Here is a 19,093-nt window from a genome sequence, read left to right as displayed (position 1 = left end):
GAAGGGGAAATACAGACACGCCCGCAATCTGTTACTGTCCTGCAACAGGAAGGGGAAATACAGACACGCCCGCAATCTCCGATACTGTCCTGCAGCAGGAAGGGGAAATACAGACACGGCCGCAATCTGTTACTGTCCTGCAACAGGAAGAGGAAATACAGACACGCCCGCAATCTCCGATACTGTCCTGCAGCAGGAAGAGGAAATACAGACACGGCCGCAATCTGTTACTGTCCTGCAGCAGGAAGGGGAAATACAGACACGCCCGCAATCTCCGATACTGTCCTGCAGCAGGAAGAGGAAATACAGACACGCCCGCAATCTCTGATACTGTCCTGCAGCAGGAAGGGGAAATACAGACACGGCCGCAATCTGTTACTGTCCTGCAGCAGGAAGGGGAAATACAGACACGCCCGCAATCTGTTACTGTCCTGCAGCAGGAAGGGGAAATACAGACACGCCCGCAATCTCCGATACTGTCCTGCAGCAGGAAGGGGAAATACAGACACGGCCGCAATCTCCGTTACTGTCCTGCAGCAGGAAGGGGAAATACAGACACGCCCGCAATCTGTTACTGTCCTGCAGCAGGAAGAGGAAATACAGACACGCCCGCAATCTGTTACTGTCCTGCAACAGGAAGGGGAAATACAGACACGGCCGCAATCTGTTACTGTCCTGCAACAGGAAGAGGAAATACAGACACGCCCGCAATCTGTTACTGTCCTGCAACAGGAATGGGAAATACAGACACGCCCGCAATCTCCGATACTGTCCTGCAGCAGGAAGGGGAAATACAGACACGCCCGCAATCTGTTACTGTCCTGCAACAGGAATGGGAAATACAGACACGCCCGCAATCTGTTACTGTCCTGCAACAGGAAGAGGAAATACAGACACGCCCGCAATCTGTTACTGTCCTGCAACAGGAATGGGAAATACAGACACGGCCGCAATCTCCGTTACTGTCCTGCAGCAGGAAGGGGAAATACAGACACGCCCGCAATCTGTTACTGTCCTGCAGCAGGAAGAGGAAATACAGACACGCCCGCAATCTGTTACTGTCCTGCAACAGGAAGGGGAAATACAGACACGGCCGCAATCTCCGTTACTGTCCTGCAACAGGAAGAGGAAATACAGACATGCCCGCAATCTCCGTTACTGTCCTGCAACAGGAAGAGGAAATACAGACACGCCCGCAATCTCTGTTACTGTCCTGCAGCAGGAAGAGGAAATACAGACACGGCCGCAATCTGTTACTGTCCTGCAACAGGAAGAGGAAATACAGACACGCCCGCAATCTCCGATACTGTCCTGCAGCAGGAAGGGGAAATACAGACACGCCCGCAATCTGTTACTGTCCTGCAACAGGAAGAGGAAATACAGACACGCCCGCAATCTGTTACTGTCCTGCAGCAGGAAGGGGAAATACAGACACGCCCGCAATCTGTTACTGTCCTGCAACAGGAAGGGGAAATACAGACACGGCCGCAATCTGTTACTGTCCTGCAGCAGGAAGAGGAAATACAGACACGCCCGCAATCTGTTACTGTCCTGCAACAGGAAGGGGAAATACAGACACGCCCGCAATCTGTTACTGTCCTGCAACAGGAAGAGGAAATACAGACACGCCCGCAATCTGTTACTGTCCTGCAGCAGGAAGGGGAAATACAGACACGCCCGCAATCTGTTACTGTCCTGCAACAGGAAGGGGAAATACAGACACGGCCGCAATCTGTTACTGTCCTGCAGCAGGAAGAGGAAATACAGACACGCCCGCAATCTGTTACTGTCCTGCAACAGGAAGGGGAAATACAGACACGCCCGCAATCTGTTACTGTCCTGCAGCAGGAAGGGGAAATACAGACACGGCCGCAATCTGTTACTGTCCTGCAACAGGAAGAGGAAATACAGACACGCCCGCAATCTCCGATACTGTCCTGCAGCAGGAAGAGGAAATACAGACACGGCCGCAATCTGTTACTGTCCTGCAACAGGAAGAGGAAATACAGACACGCCCGCAATCTCCGTTACTGTCCTGCAGCAGGAAGAGGAAATACAGACACGCCCGCAATCTCCGATACTGTCCTGCAGCAGGAAGGGGAAATACAGACACGCCCGCAATCTGTTACTGTCCTGCAACAGGAAGAGGAAATACAGACACGCCCGCAATCTCCGATACTGTCCTGCAGCAGGAAGAGGAAATACAGACACGCCCGCAATCTGTTACTGTCCTGCAACAGGAAGGGGAAATACAGACACGCCCGCAATCTCCGTTACTGTCCTGCAGCAGGAAGGGGAAATACAGACACGCCCGCAATCTGTTACTGTCCTGCAACAGGAAGGGGAAATACAGACACGCCCGCAATCTCCGATACTGTCCTGCAGCAGGAAGGGGAAATACAGACACGGCCGCAATCTGTTACTGTCCTGCAACAGGAAGAGGAAATACAGACACGCCCGCAATCTCCGATACTGTCCTGCAGCAGGAAGGGGAAATACAGACACGCCCGCAATCTGTTATTGTCCTGCAACAGGAAGGGGAAATACAGACACGCCCGCAATCTCCGTTACTGTCCTGCAGCAGGAAGAGGAAATACAGACACGGCCGCAATCTGTTACTGTCCTGCAGCAGGAAGGGGAAATACAGACACGGCCGCAATCTCCGTTACTGTCCTGCAGCAGGAAGGGGAAATACAGACACGCCCGCAATCTCCGATACTGTCCTGCAGCAGGAAGAGGAAATACAGACACGCCCGCAATCTGTTACTGTCCTGCAACAGGAAGGGGAAATACAGACACGCCCGCAATCTGTTACTGTCCTGCAACAGGAAGGGGAAATACAGACACGCCCGCAATCTGTTACTGTCCTGCAGCAGGAAGAGGAAATACAGACACGCCCGCAATCTCCGATACTGTCCTGCAGCAGGAAGAGGAAATACAGACACGCCCGCAATCTGTTACTGTCCTGCAACAGGAAGGGGAAATACAGACACGCCCGCAATCTGTTACTGTCCTGCAGCAGGAAGGGGAAATACAGACACGGCCGCAATCTGTTACTGTCCTGCAACAGGAAGGGGAAATACAGACACGCCCGCAATCTGTTACTGTCCTGCAGCAGGAAGAGGAAATACAGATACGCCCGCAATTTGTTACTGTCCTGCAGCAGGAAGGGGAAATACAGACACGCCCGCAATCTGTTACTGTCCTGCAACAGGAAGAGGAAATACAGACACGCCCGCAATCTGTTACTGTCCTGCAACAGGAAGAGGAAATACAGACACGGCCGCAATCTCCGTTACTGTCCTGCAACAGGAAGAGGAAATACAGACACGGCCGCAATCTGTTACTGTCCTGCAACAGGAAGAGGAAATACAGACACGCCCGCAATCTCCGTTACTGTCCTGCAACAGGAAGAGGAAATACAGACACGGCCGCAATCTCCGATACTGTCCTGCAGCAGGAAGAGGAAATACAGACACGCCCGCAATCTGTTACTGTCCTGCAACAGGAAGGGGAAATACAGACACGCCCGCAATCTGTTACTGTCCTGCAACAGGAAGGGGAAATACAGACACGGCCGCAATCTACGATACTGTCCTGCAGCAGGAAGAGGAAATACAGACACGCCCGCAATCTCCGTTACTGTCCTGCAGCAGGAAGAGGAAATACAGACACGCCCGCAATCTGTTACTGTCCTGCAGCAGGAAGAGGAAATACAGACACGCCCGCAATCTGTTACTGTCCTGCAGGAGGAAGAGGAAATACAGACAAAGAGATCCGGGGAATGCTGCTTCAGCGCAGGGTCTTTATACCGTTAAAAGTGTTTATTACCTCTGAGTCACAATCCATGACAAACACACACTGTCACATTACAAGCAAAAGCTTCAAAAAGATGCAATACTGCGACGCCCCTCCCAACCCCCCCGCCCAAGTGATGCATTTTAATCTTCATGGAAAAATCTCTGTCACAGGCAGAATGTTTCACCCTCTGTCAGTGCGGGGCACGCGCCACACTGCGCGCATCACTCTGCACTCGGGGCGTGCGTCACTCTGCACCCGAGGCGCGCGTCACTCTGCACCCGAGGCGCGCGTCACTCTGCACCCGAGGCGCGCGTCACTCTGCACCCGAGGCGTGAAACCCTCTACCTGCTGCCCACAGAGATTAGACGTCGCTCAGTGACCGGCTGCAGTGACAGCGCTCGGTGACCGCAGCGCTCAGTGACCGGCTGCAGTGACAGCGCTCGGTGACCGCAGCGCTCGGTGACCGGTTGCAGTTACAGCGCTCGGTGACCGGCTGCAGTGACAGCGCTCGGTGACCGGCTGCAGTAACAGCGATCGGTGACCGGCTGCAGTGACAGCGCTCGGTGACCGGCTGCAGTGACAGCGCTCGGTGACCGGCTGCAGTGACAGCGCTCGGTGACCGGCTGCAGTGACAGCGCTCGGTGACCGGCTGCAGTGACCGCGCTCGGTGACCGGCTGCAGTGACAGCGCTCGGTGACCGGCTGCAGTGACAGCGCTCGGTGACCGGCTGCAGTGACAGCGCTCGGTGACCGGCTGCAGTGACAGCGCTCGGTGACCGGCTGCAGTGACCGCGCTCGGTGACCGGCTGCAGTGACCGCGCTCGGTGACCGGCTGCAGTGACCGCGCTCGGTGACCGGCTGCAGTGACACCGCAAGAACAGAGAGGACAAACATCACAGCATCTCCTCCCCCAGCACTTAACCCCCTCGCTGCTGGAGGGTCTCACACAATGTCTGCACAGCATGAGGTTCAAAACCTGTGGGGGTCACGTCTCTCCTGCAGCTGGGAGTGATAGTCTGCAGGCTGTGGCAGGAGGTGTCAGAGGTCGGCGGGATGATCTCCTGCCTCTCATGGGGCAGACAGGTCCAGGCTGAAACTGGCCAGCAGACAGAGATGGTCAGAGGAGCAGAACGGGTTGGGGAGGCCCTGGGCAGCCCATAGATCGGCCTCGGAGAGGAGACTCAGGCGTCCCATCAGCTTCAGCTGCTTGTCCTCATAGAATCGGACACCTAGGAGGGGGGACAAGGGCAGTGAGACCAGGAGCAGGGGCAAACACGCGTGTGAGAGCGGGGGGAGCAGGAGCAGGGGCAAACACGCGTGTGAGAGCGGGGGGAGCAGGGGCAAACACGCGTGTGAGAGCGGGGGGAGCAGGAGCAGGGGGCAAACACGCGTGTGAGAGCGGGGGGAGCAGGAGCAGGTGCAAAGACGCGTGAGAGAGCGGGGGGAGCAGGAGCAGGGGCAAACACGCGTGTGAAAGCGGGGGGAGCAGGGTCAGGGGCAAACATGCATGTGAAAGCGAGGAGACCAGGATCAGGGGCAAACATGCGTGTGAGAGCGGGGAGACCAGGATCAGGGGCAAACATGCGTGTGAGAGCGGGGAGAACAGGATCAGGGGCAAACATGTGTGTGAGAGCGGGGAGACCAGGGTCAGGGGCAAACACGCGTGTGAGAGCGGGGAGACCAGGATCAGGGGCAAACATGCGTGTGAGAGCGGGGAGAACAGGATCAGGGGCAAACATGCGTGTGAGAGCGGGGAGACCAGGATCAGGGGCAAACATGCGTGTGAGAGCGGGGAGACCAGGGTCAGGGGCCAACACGCGTGTGAGAGCGGGGAGACCAGGATCAGGGGCAAACATGCGTGTGAGAGCGGGGAGACCAGGGTCAGGGGCAAACACGCGTGTGAGAGCGGGGAGACCAGGATCAGGGGCAAACACGCGTGTGAGAGCGGGGAGACCAGGGTCAGGGGCAAACACGCGTGTGAGAGCGGGGAGACCAGGGTCAGGGGCAAACGCGTGTGAGAGCGGGGAGACCAGGGTCAGGGGCAAACATGCGTGTGAGAGCGGGGAGACCAGGATCAGGGGCAAACACGCGTGTGAGAGCGGGGAGAACAGGATCAGGGGCAAACATGCGTGTGAGAGCGGGGAGACCAGGATCAGGGGCAAACATGCGTGTGAGAGCGGGGAGAACAGGATCAGGGGCAAACATGCGTGTGAGAGCGGGGAGAACAGGATCAGGGGCAAACATGCGTGTGAGAGCGGGGAGAACAGGATCAGGGGCAAACATGCGTGTGAGAGCGGGGAGAACAGGATCAGGGGCAAACATGCGTGTGAGAGCGGGGAGACCAGGATCAGGGGCAAACATGCGTGTGAGAGCGGGGAGACCAGGATCAGGGGCAAACACGCGTGTGAGAGCGGGGGGAGCAGGGGCAAACACGCGTGTGAGAGCGGGGAGACCAGGATCAGGGGCAAACATGCGTGTGAGAGCGGGGAGAACAGGATCAGGGGCAAACATGCGTGTGAGAGCGGGGAGACCAGGATATGGGGCAAACATGCGTGTGAGAGCGGGGAGACCAGGATCAGGGGCAAACATGCGTGTGAGAGCGGGGAGACCAGGATCAGGGGCAAACATGCGTGTGAGAGCGGGGAGACAAGGAGCAGGGGCAAACATGCGTGTGAGAGCGGGGAGACCAGGAGCAGGGGCAAACATGCGTGTGAGAGCGGGGAGACCAGGGTCAGGGGCAAACATGCGTGTGAGAGCGGGGAGACAAGGAGCAGGGGCAAACATGCGTGTGAGAGTGGGGAGACCAGGGTCAGGGGCAAACACGCGTGTGAGAGCGGGGAAACGAGGAACAGGGGCAAACACGCGTGTGAGAGCGGGGAGACAAGGAGCAGGGGCAAACATGCGTGTGAGAGCGGGGAGACAAGGAGCAGGGGCAAACATGCGTGTGAGAGCGGGGAGACCAGGGTCAGGGGCAAACACGCGTGTGAAAGCGAGGAGACCAGGGTCAGGGGCACACATGCGTGTGAGAGCGGGGAGACCAGGATCAGGGGCAAACATGCGTGTGAGAGCGGGGAGACCAGGATCAGGGGCAAACATGCGTGTGAGAGCGGGGAGACAGGATCAGGGGCAAACACGCGTGTGAGAGCGGGGAGACCAGGATCAGGGGCAAACACACGTGTGAGAGCGGGGAGACCAGGATCAGGGGCAAACACGCGTGTGAGAGCGGGGAGAACAGGATCAGGGGCAAACACGCGTGTGAGAGCGGGGAGAACAGGATCAGGGGCAAACACGCGTGTGAGAGCGGGGAGACCAGGACCAGGGGCAAACACGCGTGTGAGAGCGGGGAGACCAGGATCAGGGGCAAACACACGTGTGAGAGCGGGGAGACCAGGATCAGGGGCAAACACGCGTGTGAGAGCGGGGAGAACAGGATCAGGGGCAAACACGCGTGTGAGAGCGGGGAGAACAGGATCAGGGGCAAACACGCGTGTGAGAGCGGGGAGACCAGGATCAGGGGCAAACACGCGTGTGAGAGCGGGGAGGCCAGGGTCAGGGGCAAACACACGTGTGAAAGCGAGGAGACCAGGGTCAGGGGCAAACACGCGTGTGAAAGCGAGGAGACCAGGGTCAGGGGCAAACATGCGTGTGAGAGCGGGGAGACCAGGGTCAGGGGCAAACATGTGTGTGAGAGCGGGGAGACCAGGATCAGGGGAAAACACGCGTGTGAGAGCGGGGAGAACAGGATCAGGGGCAAACACGCGTGTGAGAGCGGGGAGAACAGGATCAGGGGCAAACACGCATGTGAGAGCGGGGAGACCAGGATCAGGGGCAAACACGCGTGTGAGAGCGGGGAGGCCAGGGTCAGGGGCAAACATGTGTGTGAGAGCGGGGAGACCAGGATCAGGGGAAAACACGCGTGTGAGAGCGGGGAGAACAGGATCAGGGGCAAACACGCGTGTGAGAGCGGGGAGAACAGGATCAGGGGCAAACACGCGTGTGAGAGCGGGGAGACCAGGATCAGGGGCAAACATGTGTGTGAGAGCGGGGAGACCAGGGTCAGGGGCAAAGACACGCGCATTAGAACAGGATGAGGACCAAAATACAAACGGGTGAGGGTGAGGATAAACATGCAGACACGTGTATGAGAATGCAGGGGGGGGGGAGGGTATGAACAGGAACACGCGTGTAGTTGGAACATGTGTCATTATGCTCCGGTGCGGCTTCTCTCGAGCAATGTTAAATAAAGGCAGGGAATGTGTTACTTTGCAGAGTGCTTTCCTGTAAGCACCCATCCGTGCGTCCCGTGGCACTCACCGTGGCTCGTGCTGCCCTCGAGAAGCGGCTCCGCAGAATAGAAGATGTAATCCACGCTGGCCCCACGTCCCATGGGGAGGGTGGTCACCTCGGCATGACGTTTAGCCGGCAGGAAGTGGCTGTACACAGAGGTCAGGTGCAGGTCGTGCTGAAGCGAGAGGGGGGACCTGAAAGGAAATAAATGATAGGACCCCAAGCCACAGCCCCACCTTCCGATGTTTCTCCCCCCCCCCCTCTGTCAGGTACACAGAGTTCACCCCCATCACACGCCGCTCTCTCCCTGAGATATAAAATACCTGAGGAGAGGAGGGTCCGTGGGGTCCACGTGCAGGCCACGATCACGCTGCCGGGGAGGGTCCCTGGAAGCCACGTGCAGGACAGGATCCCTCTCATGGGGAGGCTCCGTGGGGGCCACATGCAGCACAGGACCACTCTCACGAGGAGGCTCCACGGGGTCCGCGTGCAGGCCTGGATCACTCTCACAGGGAGGCTCCGTGGGGGCCACGTGCAGGCCTGGATCACTCTCACAGGGAGGCTCAGTGGGGGCCACGTGCAGGCCAGGCTCACGAGGAGGCTCTGTGGGGGCCATGTGCAGGACAGGATCACGAGGAGGCTCCGCGGGGTCCACGTGCAGGACAGGATCACGAGGAGGCTCCGTGGGGGCCACGTGCAGGACAGGATCACTCTCACGGGGAGGCTCGGCGGGGGCCACGTGCAGGACAGGATCACGAGGAGGCTCCGCGGGGTCCACGTGCAGGACAGGATCACGAGGAGGCTCCGTGGGGGCCACGTGCAGGACAGGATCACTCTCACGGGGAGGCTCGGCGGGGGCCACGTGCAGGACAGGATCACGAGGAGGCTCCGTGGGGGCCACGTGCAGGCCTGGATCACTCTCACAGGGAGGCTCCGTGGGGGCCACGTGCAGGACAGGATCACTCTCACGGGGAGGCTCGGCGGGGGCCACGTGCAGGACAGGATCACGAGGAGGCTCCGTGGGGGCCACGTGCAGGACAGGATCACTCTCACGGGGAGGCTTCACGGGATCCACGTTCAGGCCGTGATCACGCACACGGTGAGGGTCTGAGAGAGAGGGAGAGGGTGAGAAACCGCGGCACAGAGAACGAGCGGCCGCACACTCACACTCACACTCACACTCACCTGGCTCATTGTCGGTAACCCCTTTAATCAGGGCAAGGTTAGGGGGGCGCTGACATGCGGCGAGGCAGTACCGGAGCTGCAGCAGGCGCTGGCGGGTGTACGAGAGTCTCTCTGCGGCGGCGTGGCCTGAGGGAAGACATTGCAAACGTGAGCGGTGCTAACCTGCCCCCCCCCCCCACGCCCGTCCCCCACGGCGTGAAACCCCAAACTGCAGCCCCGCACAGAAGGGGTTAAACATTCACACGGCGCTATGAGACTGCGAGGGATGACATTGCGAGCCCGTGGTGTTAGCTGGGGGAGTGCTGTCAGTATATAGCGGCAATACAAGCGCACATGGGCTGATGCCGCACACATCGTGACCCCCGGATTGGTGTCTCACCGGATCCCTTTGGCACGTGCAGAGAGGAATACCGGCAGTGATCTGTAACACCCAGGAAGTCCGGCCAGAGCGGGGAGGGAAGTATCCGCGGGTACGGGTAACTGCAGTACTTCTCCTGCCCGGAGACCTGCGTGGAGGAGACGGTGACACAGAGACTGGGCTACGGCTGACCCTGCAGGTACCCCGTATGTCGGCTCTCCCTGGAGGAGGCACTCACCTTCCAGGCGGGCAGATCCCTGCAGTTCAGGCTCCCGTAACGCAGCAGGCGGTACAGCGGGGAGTCCGGCGTAGCGTTCAGATCTCCGCACAGGATGATGGGGCAGTGGGAGCCCTCGGGCGTCCGAGCCACCTTATCTATCTCTGCCAGAAAGAGCGCCAGCTGTGCCAGCTTGATGTCCCCCCGCCGCGGGTTGTAGAGCAGGTGGGTGTTTGCCACGCACAGCGGGGGAAAGCTGCGGCCGTCCGGCAGACCCGCTGTGGGCAGCGGCTGTAGAAGCAGCACCAGTCCCACGTTGTCACGGTTCAGCTGGTCGATCCCAGGCCGGAAAAACTCCACGTGGCTCTGGCAGAGTAACATGAAACGCTGCGTCTTGTAACACGTGCAGCAGCCGTCTGTCTTCCTGCCCGTCCTGCGCTTGTAGTGGCAGCTGTACCCTGAGGAGACACGGAGCACACATGCATACGTACGTACGAAGCGTGTGGGGCACAGACCCCCCCATGTAACCGCACTAGAGGTTAGGTTACCCATTGCAGACAGGCTGCGCTGCACCTCCTTCCTGTAGTGATCTTCCTGCACCTCCTGAAGGCAAAGGACCTGCGGAGGAAGAGAGAGAGTGTACACATTGTACACCTATACGCGCACATATACACACATATATATATTATGTATCGGCACACGTAAAAGAACCGCTCCCTTTCTCTTCTTGTGGCAGAAACCTGAGACCAGGGGAGGCCAACTCCCGTCCTCAAGGGCCACCAATAGGTCAGGTTTTCAGCATATCCCTGCTTCAGCACAGGTGGCTCAACTGTTTGAGCCACCTGTGCTGAAGCAGGGATATCCGGAAAACCTGACCTGTTGGAGGACTGGAGGCGGCCGCCCTGGCTTTGGAACATTGTGCACACGAGTCTCCCACACGGACTCACGTCGGCCTCCCAGTGCTGCAGCTCCTGCAGGATGCTGCGCCACCGGTACTCCCAGCACAGGATCGCAGGGGCGCAGTGCAGGTACAGCTCCCGGTTCTGATCCACCAGGTCCTGGGACAGGATGTTGTAGGACAGGACGGTGAAGTCAAATCGCTCGTCGCTGGGGGTTTCCGGGTCGCACAAATCCTCCCAGTCTCTCCACAGGAGCTCTGAGAAGAGACAGACGTCAGGACACAGGGCTCTGAGAAGATACAGACGTCAGGACACCGGCGCTCTGAGAAGAGACAGACGTCAGGACACCGGCGCTCTGAGAAGAGACAGACGTCAGGACACAGGGCTCTGAGAAGAGACAGATGTCAGGACACCGGCGCTCTGAGAAGAGACAGAAGTCAGGACACAGGCGCTCTGAGAAGAGACAGACGTCAGGACACCGGCGCTCTGAGAAGAGACAGAAGTCAGGACACAGGCGCTCTGAGAAGAAACAGACGTCAGGACACAGGAGCTCTGAGAAGAGACAGACGTCAGGACACCGGTGCTCTGAGAAGAGACAGACGTCAGGACACCGGCGCTCTGAGAAGAGACAGACGTCAGGACACAGGCGCTCTGAGAAGAGACAGACGTCAGGACACAGGCGCTCTGAGAAGAGACAGACGCGTCAGGACACCGGTGCTCCGAGAAGAGACAGACGTCAGGACACAGGCGCTCCGAGAAGAGACAGACGCGTCAGGACACCGGCGCTCTGAGAAGAGACAGACGCGTCAGGACACAGGCGCTCCGAGAAAAGACAGACGCGTCAGGACACCGGCGCTCCAAGAAGAGACAGACGCATCAGGACACCGGCGCTCCGAGAAGAGACAGACGCATCAGGACACCGGCGCTCTGAGAAGAGACAGACGCGTCAGGACACCGGCGCTCCGAGAAGAGACAGACGCATCAGGACACAGGCGCTCCGAGAAGAGACAGACGTCAGGATACAGGCGCTCCGAGAAGAGACAGACGCGTCAGGACACCTGCGCTCTGAGAAGAGACAGACACATCAGGACACCGGCGCTCCGAGAAGAGACAGGACACCGGGGGAAATGTGACTATTAGGGGTTTTCTTGGGTAAGGGGATAAGGTTGGCAGGGGAGGGGTTAGCGTCACTATTAGGGTAAGGTTAGGGACTTACCTTGGCGGAGAAGCGGCAGGCAGAGCGATGTCCCCGTGGCGAGGTGAGTTGCCATTAAACGCCGACTGGGTTTTGGTTGCGGCAAAACAGCCGTGAGCAACTGTCTTAATTCCTGCGTTTCTCTGCCTGCCCAGACACCTCCTGCCCTCTCTCTAGTTGCTAAGCAATTTACTTTGTGTATCACACTAATTAACATGTGAATATCCAGACGTGGAATCCGGGTATATAGAAGATGCTATTCCAGCAATCTCCTGAAGTTACCTTTGCTGCCCTGAAAGCTTGCTCTCTTTGTAACCACGAGTTAGCGATTAAAGGTAACCCTTCTCCCTTGCCCCCTAGCAGAGACTGTCATCACATAAATCCTGCCCTTGTTATACTTACCGTGGTACGGTACCGGCTGTGGCAGCACCTGCTCCGGGTCTTCCATGTGCCACCCTTCCTCCTCCAATGGTTCCCCCGGCTGCACCATCCACCCCAGCACCGCAGGGTCATCCTTCCAGGTATCATCCAGCAGAGGTGTGATGGGCATCGCTTCATGGGACTCCTGCCTGGCACAGCTGCCAGTCTCGGCTCCGTGCACCTCTGGGTCTTTGCAGTCCTCCTCCTGCTGCCCGCTAGCAGTGGGAAATCCTGTGCCCTGCTCAGGCAGACTGGCGCCCCCTCTTTCCATGGCCGGCTGTGTGCGTGAAGCCTCCATCGAGCTGAGCGACAGGCAGGCGGTGGCTTGATCCTGTGTGTGAGTGGCACAGAGTAAACACGTGCCCATGTGAGCACGGAGTCACAGCTTTACAGCACGATATCACATACAGTACACTGTATCCGTGTCTCAGTGAGAGGTACCAGGGCCTGACACCAAATCAAGTAACACCTGACCTTTTATTCTTCAAGAGACAACTGTTGTATTTCACCTCATAATGAGTTGCATGTTAATACATTAGATCAGGGGAGTGCAAACTTTTGGAGCTGAGCCCCTCTGCCTGCTCCCCTTTGCTCTCGTGCCCCCCTGCCTGGTTTGGCGCAGGGTCACGTGACGTCACCCTGTTGCCATGGAGACGGGCGTGTGACGTCACTCCGCGGCATCATTTGACGCTGCGCTGCCATGGAGATACGTCACAGCAACGCGTTTGAACCCCGGTGAGATGCAGAGGCCTCATGCGATCCCCCGGCATTTAAATGCCTCGGGGAAGAGCGCGGTGCCTCTGCAAACTCCCGGACCCCCCAAAAAAATCCTGCGCCCCCCCAGCATTAGATTGTAAGCTCTCCGGGGCAGGGATTTCCTTTCCGATAGTCTGACTTTATTGCACTTATTGTATTATAATTCCCTGTATATTCTCTTCCGTAAAGCACGGAGTACACTGTGGGCACTATACAAATAAAGCGAATACAGAATACAGGAAGCGGTTAGTTTATTCATCTCTCGCAGCGCTGTATTATCATCACGCGGGACAGAGGAGGCTGTAGTATTATAATCACGCAGGACAGAGGAGGCTGTGGTATTATCACGAGGGACAAAGGAGGCTGTAGTATTACCACGCGGGACAGAGGAGGCTGTGGTATTACCACGCGGGACAGAGGGGGCTGTAGTATTACCACGCGGGACAGAGGGGGCTGTGGTATTATCATCACGCGGGACAGAGGAGGCTGTAGTATTATCATCACGCGGGACAGAGGAGGCTGTAGTATTACCACGCGGGACAGAGGAGGCAGTGGTATTACCACGCGGGACAGAGGAGGCTGTGGTATTACCACGCGGGACAGAGGAGGCTGTAGTATTATCATCACGCGGGACAGAGGAGGCTGTAGTATTATCATCACGCGGGACAGAGGGGGCTGTGGTATTATCACCACGCGGGACAAAGGAGGCTGTAGTATTATCATCACGCGGGACAGAGGAGGCTGTGGTATTATCATCACGCGGGACAAAGGAGGCTGTAGTATTATCATCACGCGGGACAGAGGAGGCTGTAGTATTATCATCACGCGGGACAGAGGAGGCTGTAGTATTATCATCACGCGGGACAGAGGAGGCTGTAGTATTATCATCACGCGGGACAGAGGAGGCTGTAGTATTATCATCACGCGGGACAGAGGAGGCTGTAGTATTATCATCACGCGGGACAGAGGAGGCTGTAGTATTATCATCACGCGGGACAGAGGAGGCTGTAGTATTATCATCACGCGGGACAGAGGAGGCTGTAGTATTATCATCACGCGGGACAGAGGAGGCTGTAGTATTATCATCACGCGGGACAGAGGAGGCTGTAGTATTATTATCACGCGGGACAGGGGGCTGTAGTATTATCACGCGGGACAGAGGAGGTTGTGGTATTATCATCACGCGGGACAAAGGAGGCTGTAGTATTATCATCACGCGGGACAGAGGAGGCTGTAGCATTATCATCACGCGGGACAGAGGAGGCTGTAGTATTATCATCACGCGGGACAGAGGAGGCTGTAGTATCATCACACGGGACAGAGGAGGCTGTAGTATTATCATCACGCGGGACAGAGGAGGCTGTAGTATTATCATCACGCGGGACAGAGGAGGCTGTAGTATTATCATCACGCGGGACAGAGGAGGCTGTAGTATTATCATCACGCGGGACAGAGGAGGCTGTAGTATTATCATCACGCGGGACAGAGGAGGCTGTGGTATTATCATCACGAGGGACAGAGGAGGCTGTAGTATTACCACGCGGGACAGAGGAGGCTGTGGTATTATCACGTGGGACAGAGGAGGCTGTAGTATTACCACGCGGGACAGAGGAGGCTGTATTATCATCACGCGGGACAGAGGAGGCTGTAGTATTATCATCACGCGGGACAGAGGAGGCTGTAGTATTATCATCACGCGGGACAGAGGAGGCTGTAGTATCATCACGCGGGACAGAGAAGGCTGTAGTATCATCACGTGGGACAGAGGAGGCTGTAGTATTACCACGCGGGACAGAGGAGGCTGTAGTATTACCACGCGGGACAGAGGAGGCTGTAGTATTACCACGCGGGACAGAGGAGGCTGTAGTATTACCACGCGGGACAGAGGAGGCTGTAGTATTACCACGCGGGACAGAGGGGGCTGTAGTATTATCATCACGCGGGACAGAGGGGGCTGTAGTATTATCATCACGCGGGACAGAGGAGGCTGTAGTATTATCACGCGGGAGAGAGGAGGCTGTGGTATTATCATCACGCGGGACAGAGGAGGCTGTAGTATTATCATCACGCGGGACAGAGGGGGCTGTAGTATTATCATCACGCGGGACAGAGGAGGCTGTAGTATTACCACGCGGGACAGAGGAGGCTGTAGTATTACCACGCGGGACAGAGGGGGCTGTAGTATTACCACGCGGGACAGAGGAGGCTGTAGTATTACCACGCGGGACAGATGTGGCTGTAGTATTACCACGCGGGACAGAGGAGGCTGTAGTATTACCACGCGGGACAGAGGGGGCTGTAGTATTAACATCACGCGGGACAGAGGAGGCTGTAGTATTACCACGCGGGACAGAGGAGGCTGTAGTATTACCACGCGGGACAGAGGAGGCTATAGTATTACCACGCGGGACAGAGGAGGCTGTAGTATAACCACGCGGGACAGAGGAGGCTGTAGTATAACCACGCGGGACAGAGGAGGCTGTGGTATTATCATCACGCGGGACAGAGGAGGCTGTAGTATTACCACGCGGGACAGAGGAGGCTGTAGTATTACCACGCGGGACAGAGGGGGCTGTAGTATAACCACGCGGGACAGAGGGGGCTGTAGTATTACCACGCGGGACAGAGGAGGCTGTGGTATTATCATCACGCGGGACAGAGGAGGCTGTGGTATTACCACGCGGGACAGAGGGGGCTGTAGTATTACCACGCGGGACAGAGGGGGCTGTAGTATTACCACGCGGGACAGAGGGGGCTGTAGTATTACCACGCGGGACAGAGGGGGCTGTAGTATTACCACGCGGGACAGAGGAGGCTGTAGTATTACCACGCGGGACAGAGGGGGCTGTAGTATTACCACGCGGGACAGAGGAGGCTGAAGTATTACCACGCGGGACAGAGGAGGCTGTGGTATTACCACGCGGGACAGAGGAGGCTGCGGTATTACCACGCGGGACAGAGGAGGCTGCGGTATTACCACGCGGGACAGAGGGGACAGAGGCGGCTGCGGTATTACCACGCGGGACAGAGGCGGCTGCGGTATTACCACGCGGGACAGAGGAGGCTGCGGTATTATCACGCGGGACAGAGGAGGCTGTGGTATTACGACGCGGGACAGAGGAGGCTGTGGTATTACCACGCGGGATTATTACCACGCGGGACAGAGGGGGCTGTAGTATTACCACGCGGGACAGAGGGGGCTGTAGTATTACCACGCGGGACAGAGGGGGCTGTAGTATTACCACGCGGGACAGAGGGGGCTGTAGTATTACCACGCGGGACAGAGGGGGCTGTAGTATTACCACGCGGGACAGAGGGGGCTGTAGTATTACCACGCGGGACAGAGGGGGCTGTAGTATTACCACGCGGGACAGGGGAGGCTGTAGTATTACCACGCGGGACAAATGCCCTGTGTGACGGTATAACGGGCATAGCAGTGACCCCCTCGCCCCCCGGGGCCGGTTTATACACTGCCCGTCGGCAATCTACGGGCCTGGATTTACCTGTCATGTCCCGTAGGAGCCGGGGGGGGCAGCACATTCCGCTTCCGGTTACCCAGGTGACGTCACCCCCACGTGCTTCCGATCACAACAACAACAACTTTATTCCGGGCTTGCAGGGGTTACCATAGCAACCGGAGCCGGTGGTTGGGTAACCAACCATAGGTACAAGGGGCATCTGGTGTGGTTACCATGGAGACCAGAAGTATACCCGGGCCTAGGGGTGTTTGCCTGAGATATTCTGTGTGTGTGTTTGTAGAGGTGTGTGTCTGTAGATATGTGTTTGTAGGTTTGTGTATCTGTAGAGGTGTATCTGTAGGTGTGTGTCTGTGTGTGTGTCTGTAGAGGTGTGTGTTTGTATGTGTCTGTAGGGGTGTGTTTGTGTCTGTAGTGGTGTGTTTGTATGTGTGTCTGTAGATGTGTGTCTGTCTGTCTGTAGGGGTGTGTTTGTGTTTCTAGGTTTGTGTCTGTAGGGGTGTTTTTGTATGTGTGTCTGTAGAGGTGTGATTGTAGTTGTGTGTGTGTGTGTGTTTGTATGTGTCTGTAAGGGTGTGTTTGTATGTGTGTCTGTAGAGATGTGTTTGTATTTGTTGGTGGGACCATGTTTGTATGGATGTGTTTGTAAAGGTGTTTGTGGGGGAATGTATTGTATTGTATGTCTTTATTTATATAGCGCCATTAATGTACATAGCGCTTCACAGTAGTAATACATGTGGTAATCAAATACTTATGTTTGTATGTGTGTGTTTGTGTCTGTAGAGGTGTGTGTGTTTGTGGAGGTATGTTTGTATTTGTTTGTAGATGTGTGTTTGTGTCTGTGGGGGTGTTTGTATTTGTGTGTTTGTGGTGGCATGTTTGTATGTGTGTGTCTTTTTAGGTGTGTGTTTGTGTCTGTGGGGGGGTGTTTGAATGTGTGTCTTTAGAGGTGTGTGTTTGTGGGAGGGTGTTTGTATTTGTGTGTCTGTAGCGGTGTTTGTGGTGGCATGTTTGTATGTGTGTCTGTGGGGGGGGGTGTTTGAATGTATGTCTGTAGAGGTGTGTGTTTGTTGGGGGTGTTTGTATTTTTGTGTCTGTAGAGGTGTTTGTGGTGGCATGTTTGTATGTGTGTGTCTTTTTAGGTGCGTGTTGTGTCTGTGTGGGGGTGTTTGAATGTGTGTGCTTGTAGATGTGTACAAACGAGATAAGAAGAAGCAGATGTTGGGACACTGTGAGGTTTGGCACAGACACAGTGTATTGTATCCAGCACATGATGGGCCTGGGAACGGTAATTTCTTATTGGAGTGCCTTATTGCATAAAGCTGTATGTTTCCATGGCAACGGGTGACTCCAGGCTGCAGGTGACATTGTGAGCTCACAGTGGGCTGGTGAGGTCAGATGGTATAAAGTAGGGGGGAGCCAAGGGAGAACGTGGACTGGAGACACAGCCATTGGGGGCACCTGTCACACATGGTAAGATGGGGACAGGACATACAGTATAGACAATGAGTCCCTGCTCTGAAGAGCTTACAGTCTATATTTGTGACAAGGCCCTGGGGATAGTCACTGGGCTTCAGATCCCACTCCAAAGGCCAAAGTCTTAACAACATAATTCCTCCTCTTAAGAGCCTTAAATCTCTTCCTTGACTTCAAATTCAGACACAGAGGGGGAACAGTAAAAGGAGGATTGAAATCAGGTGGAAATATGAAAACTCTTTATTCAGGGTTAAGTAAAAATCTAAATGAACAACACAAGCTGGAGATCATCGTAGGATTGTATAATGTTTCTATATTACCTGTATATTTAGAAATGGGACAAGTGCAGGCCGGGACAATCCAGCGGTAATATGTGCAATGGAAAGCTCAAGTATAGTAACATGTAGAAGGAAGGTGCAATAACAAGTGTTAGCTGCCAGTCGTATACCCCCACCCCCCCATGTGAGCTGCATTAGTGTGGCACTCGCAAATTACCCGCTGTGACTTCCTAGAGACTCTCAGCAATTCCACCCTTACACCCACCCATTGCATCTGCCCCTTTCTCCCTGCCCCTACACTGTGTGCTTCTGGTCTCTATCCGGTAGCTTCATTACATAGTGAATAATACATGCGTCCACCTGGGTGCTAGACCACGATAAGTGGAGAAGCCCCATGCCACGGCACGGCCCCTCGGATATGACTCAATGGGAACGTAACTCCTAAATGTCTTTTTACAATTCTTCCTCCACTCCCCAAGTGTGGTCTGACAGCTGGCAGGCGAGCTTTGTACCTGAGGCCCCCACACTGTCATATCATCCAGGAGCTGACATCCCGTATCCTGTGTCTGTCACTGCTCTGTCACGCACACCGGTAGCACACGCTGAGCAGGATGGGGGAACTCTGTCAGTACGTGGAGGGCCTCTCACTGTCTGCCCCCGCTCTCTCCTGTGTGCCGGGCCAGTTAGACGACTATGATACGGACTTGGAGCCTGAGGGTGAGTATGTGCTCACGTCCAGGAGCAGC

At 56.4% G+C, this 19,093-nt stretch overlaps 2 protein-coding genes across 7 annotated transcripts in view; one reads left to right on the top strand and one right to left on the bottom strand.

Moving 5' to 3' along the window:
- Positions 1-3,816: 3,816 nt before the first annotated feature.
- On the bottom strand, positions 3,817-16,719 carry ANGEL1 (angel homolog 1). Of its 4 annotated transcripts, none has more exons than XM_075614690.1 (10): positions 16,480-16,602; positions 12,344-12,692; positions 10,795-11,003; positions 10,396-10,465; positions 9,869-10,305; positions 9,652-9,778; positions 9,273-9,398; positions 8,411-9,194; positions 8,115-8,281; positions 3,818-5,029 (listed from the first exon to the last, which is right to left on the bottom strand). In XM_075614690.1, the coding sequence occupies exons 2-10, from the start codon at positions 12,657-12,659 to the stop codon at positions 4,869-4,871; spliced, it is 2,397 nt and encodes a 798-aa protein (XP_075470805.1). In that variant the 5' UTR covers positions 12,660-12,692; positions 16,480-16,602; the 3' UTR covers positions 3,818-4,868. The 4 variants fall into 4 exon arrangements, with proteins under 4 accessions (XP_075470806.1, XP_075470805.1, XP_075470803.1 ...); XM_075614688.1 differs by lacking the exon at positions 16,480-16,602 and adding an exon at positions 16,621-16,719 and having other exon boundaries at positions 3,819-5,029; XM_075614689.1 differs by having other exon boundaries at positions 3,819-5,029; positions 16,510-16,608.
- Positions 16,497-19,093, top strand: part of LRRC74A (leucine rich repeat containing 74A) — a 30,262-nt gene continuing 27,665 nt past the window's right edge. Inside the window, exons 1-2 of one of the 3 annotated variants that reach the window (XM_075614695.1) lie at positions 16,497-16,782; positions 18,827-19,064. In XM_075614695.1, coding sequence (XP_075470810.1) covers positions 18,959-19,064 — 106 coding nt within the window. In that variant the 5' untranslated portion in view covers positions 16,497-16,782; positions 18,827-18,958. Of the gene's footprint in view, positions 19,065-19,093 lie in introns of all 3 variants that reach the window. The other 2 variants (XM_075614694.1, XM_075614693.1) reach the window with 2 other exon arrangements.

This window comes from Ascaphus truei, chromosome 9 (assembly GCF_040206685.1).
Source record: "Ascaphus truei isolate aAscTru1 chromosome 9, aAscTru1.hap1, whole genome shotgun sequence".
NCBI classification, from domain to species: Eukaryota; Metazoa; Chordata; class Amphibia; order Anura; family Ascaphidae; genus Ascaphus; species Ascaphus truei.
The sequence above is the reverse complement of the archived record's forward strand: the minus strand, read 5'-3'. Positions and strand labels throughout refer to the sequence as shown.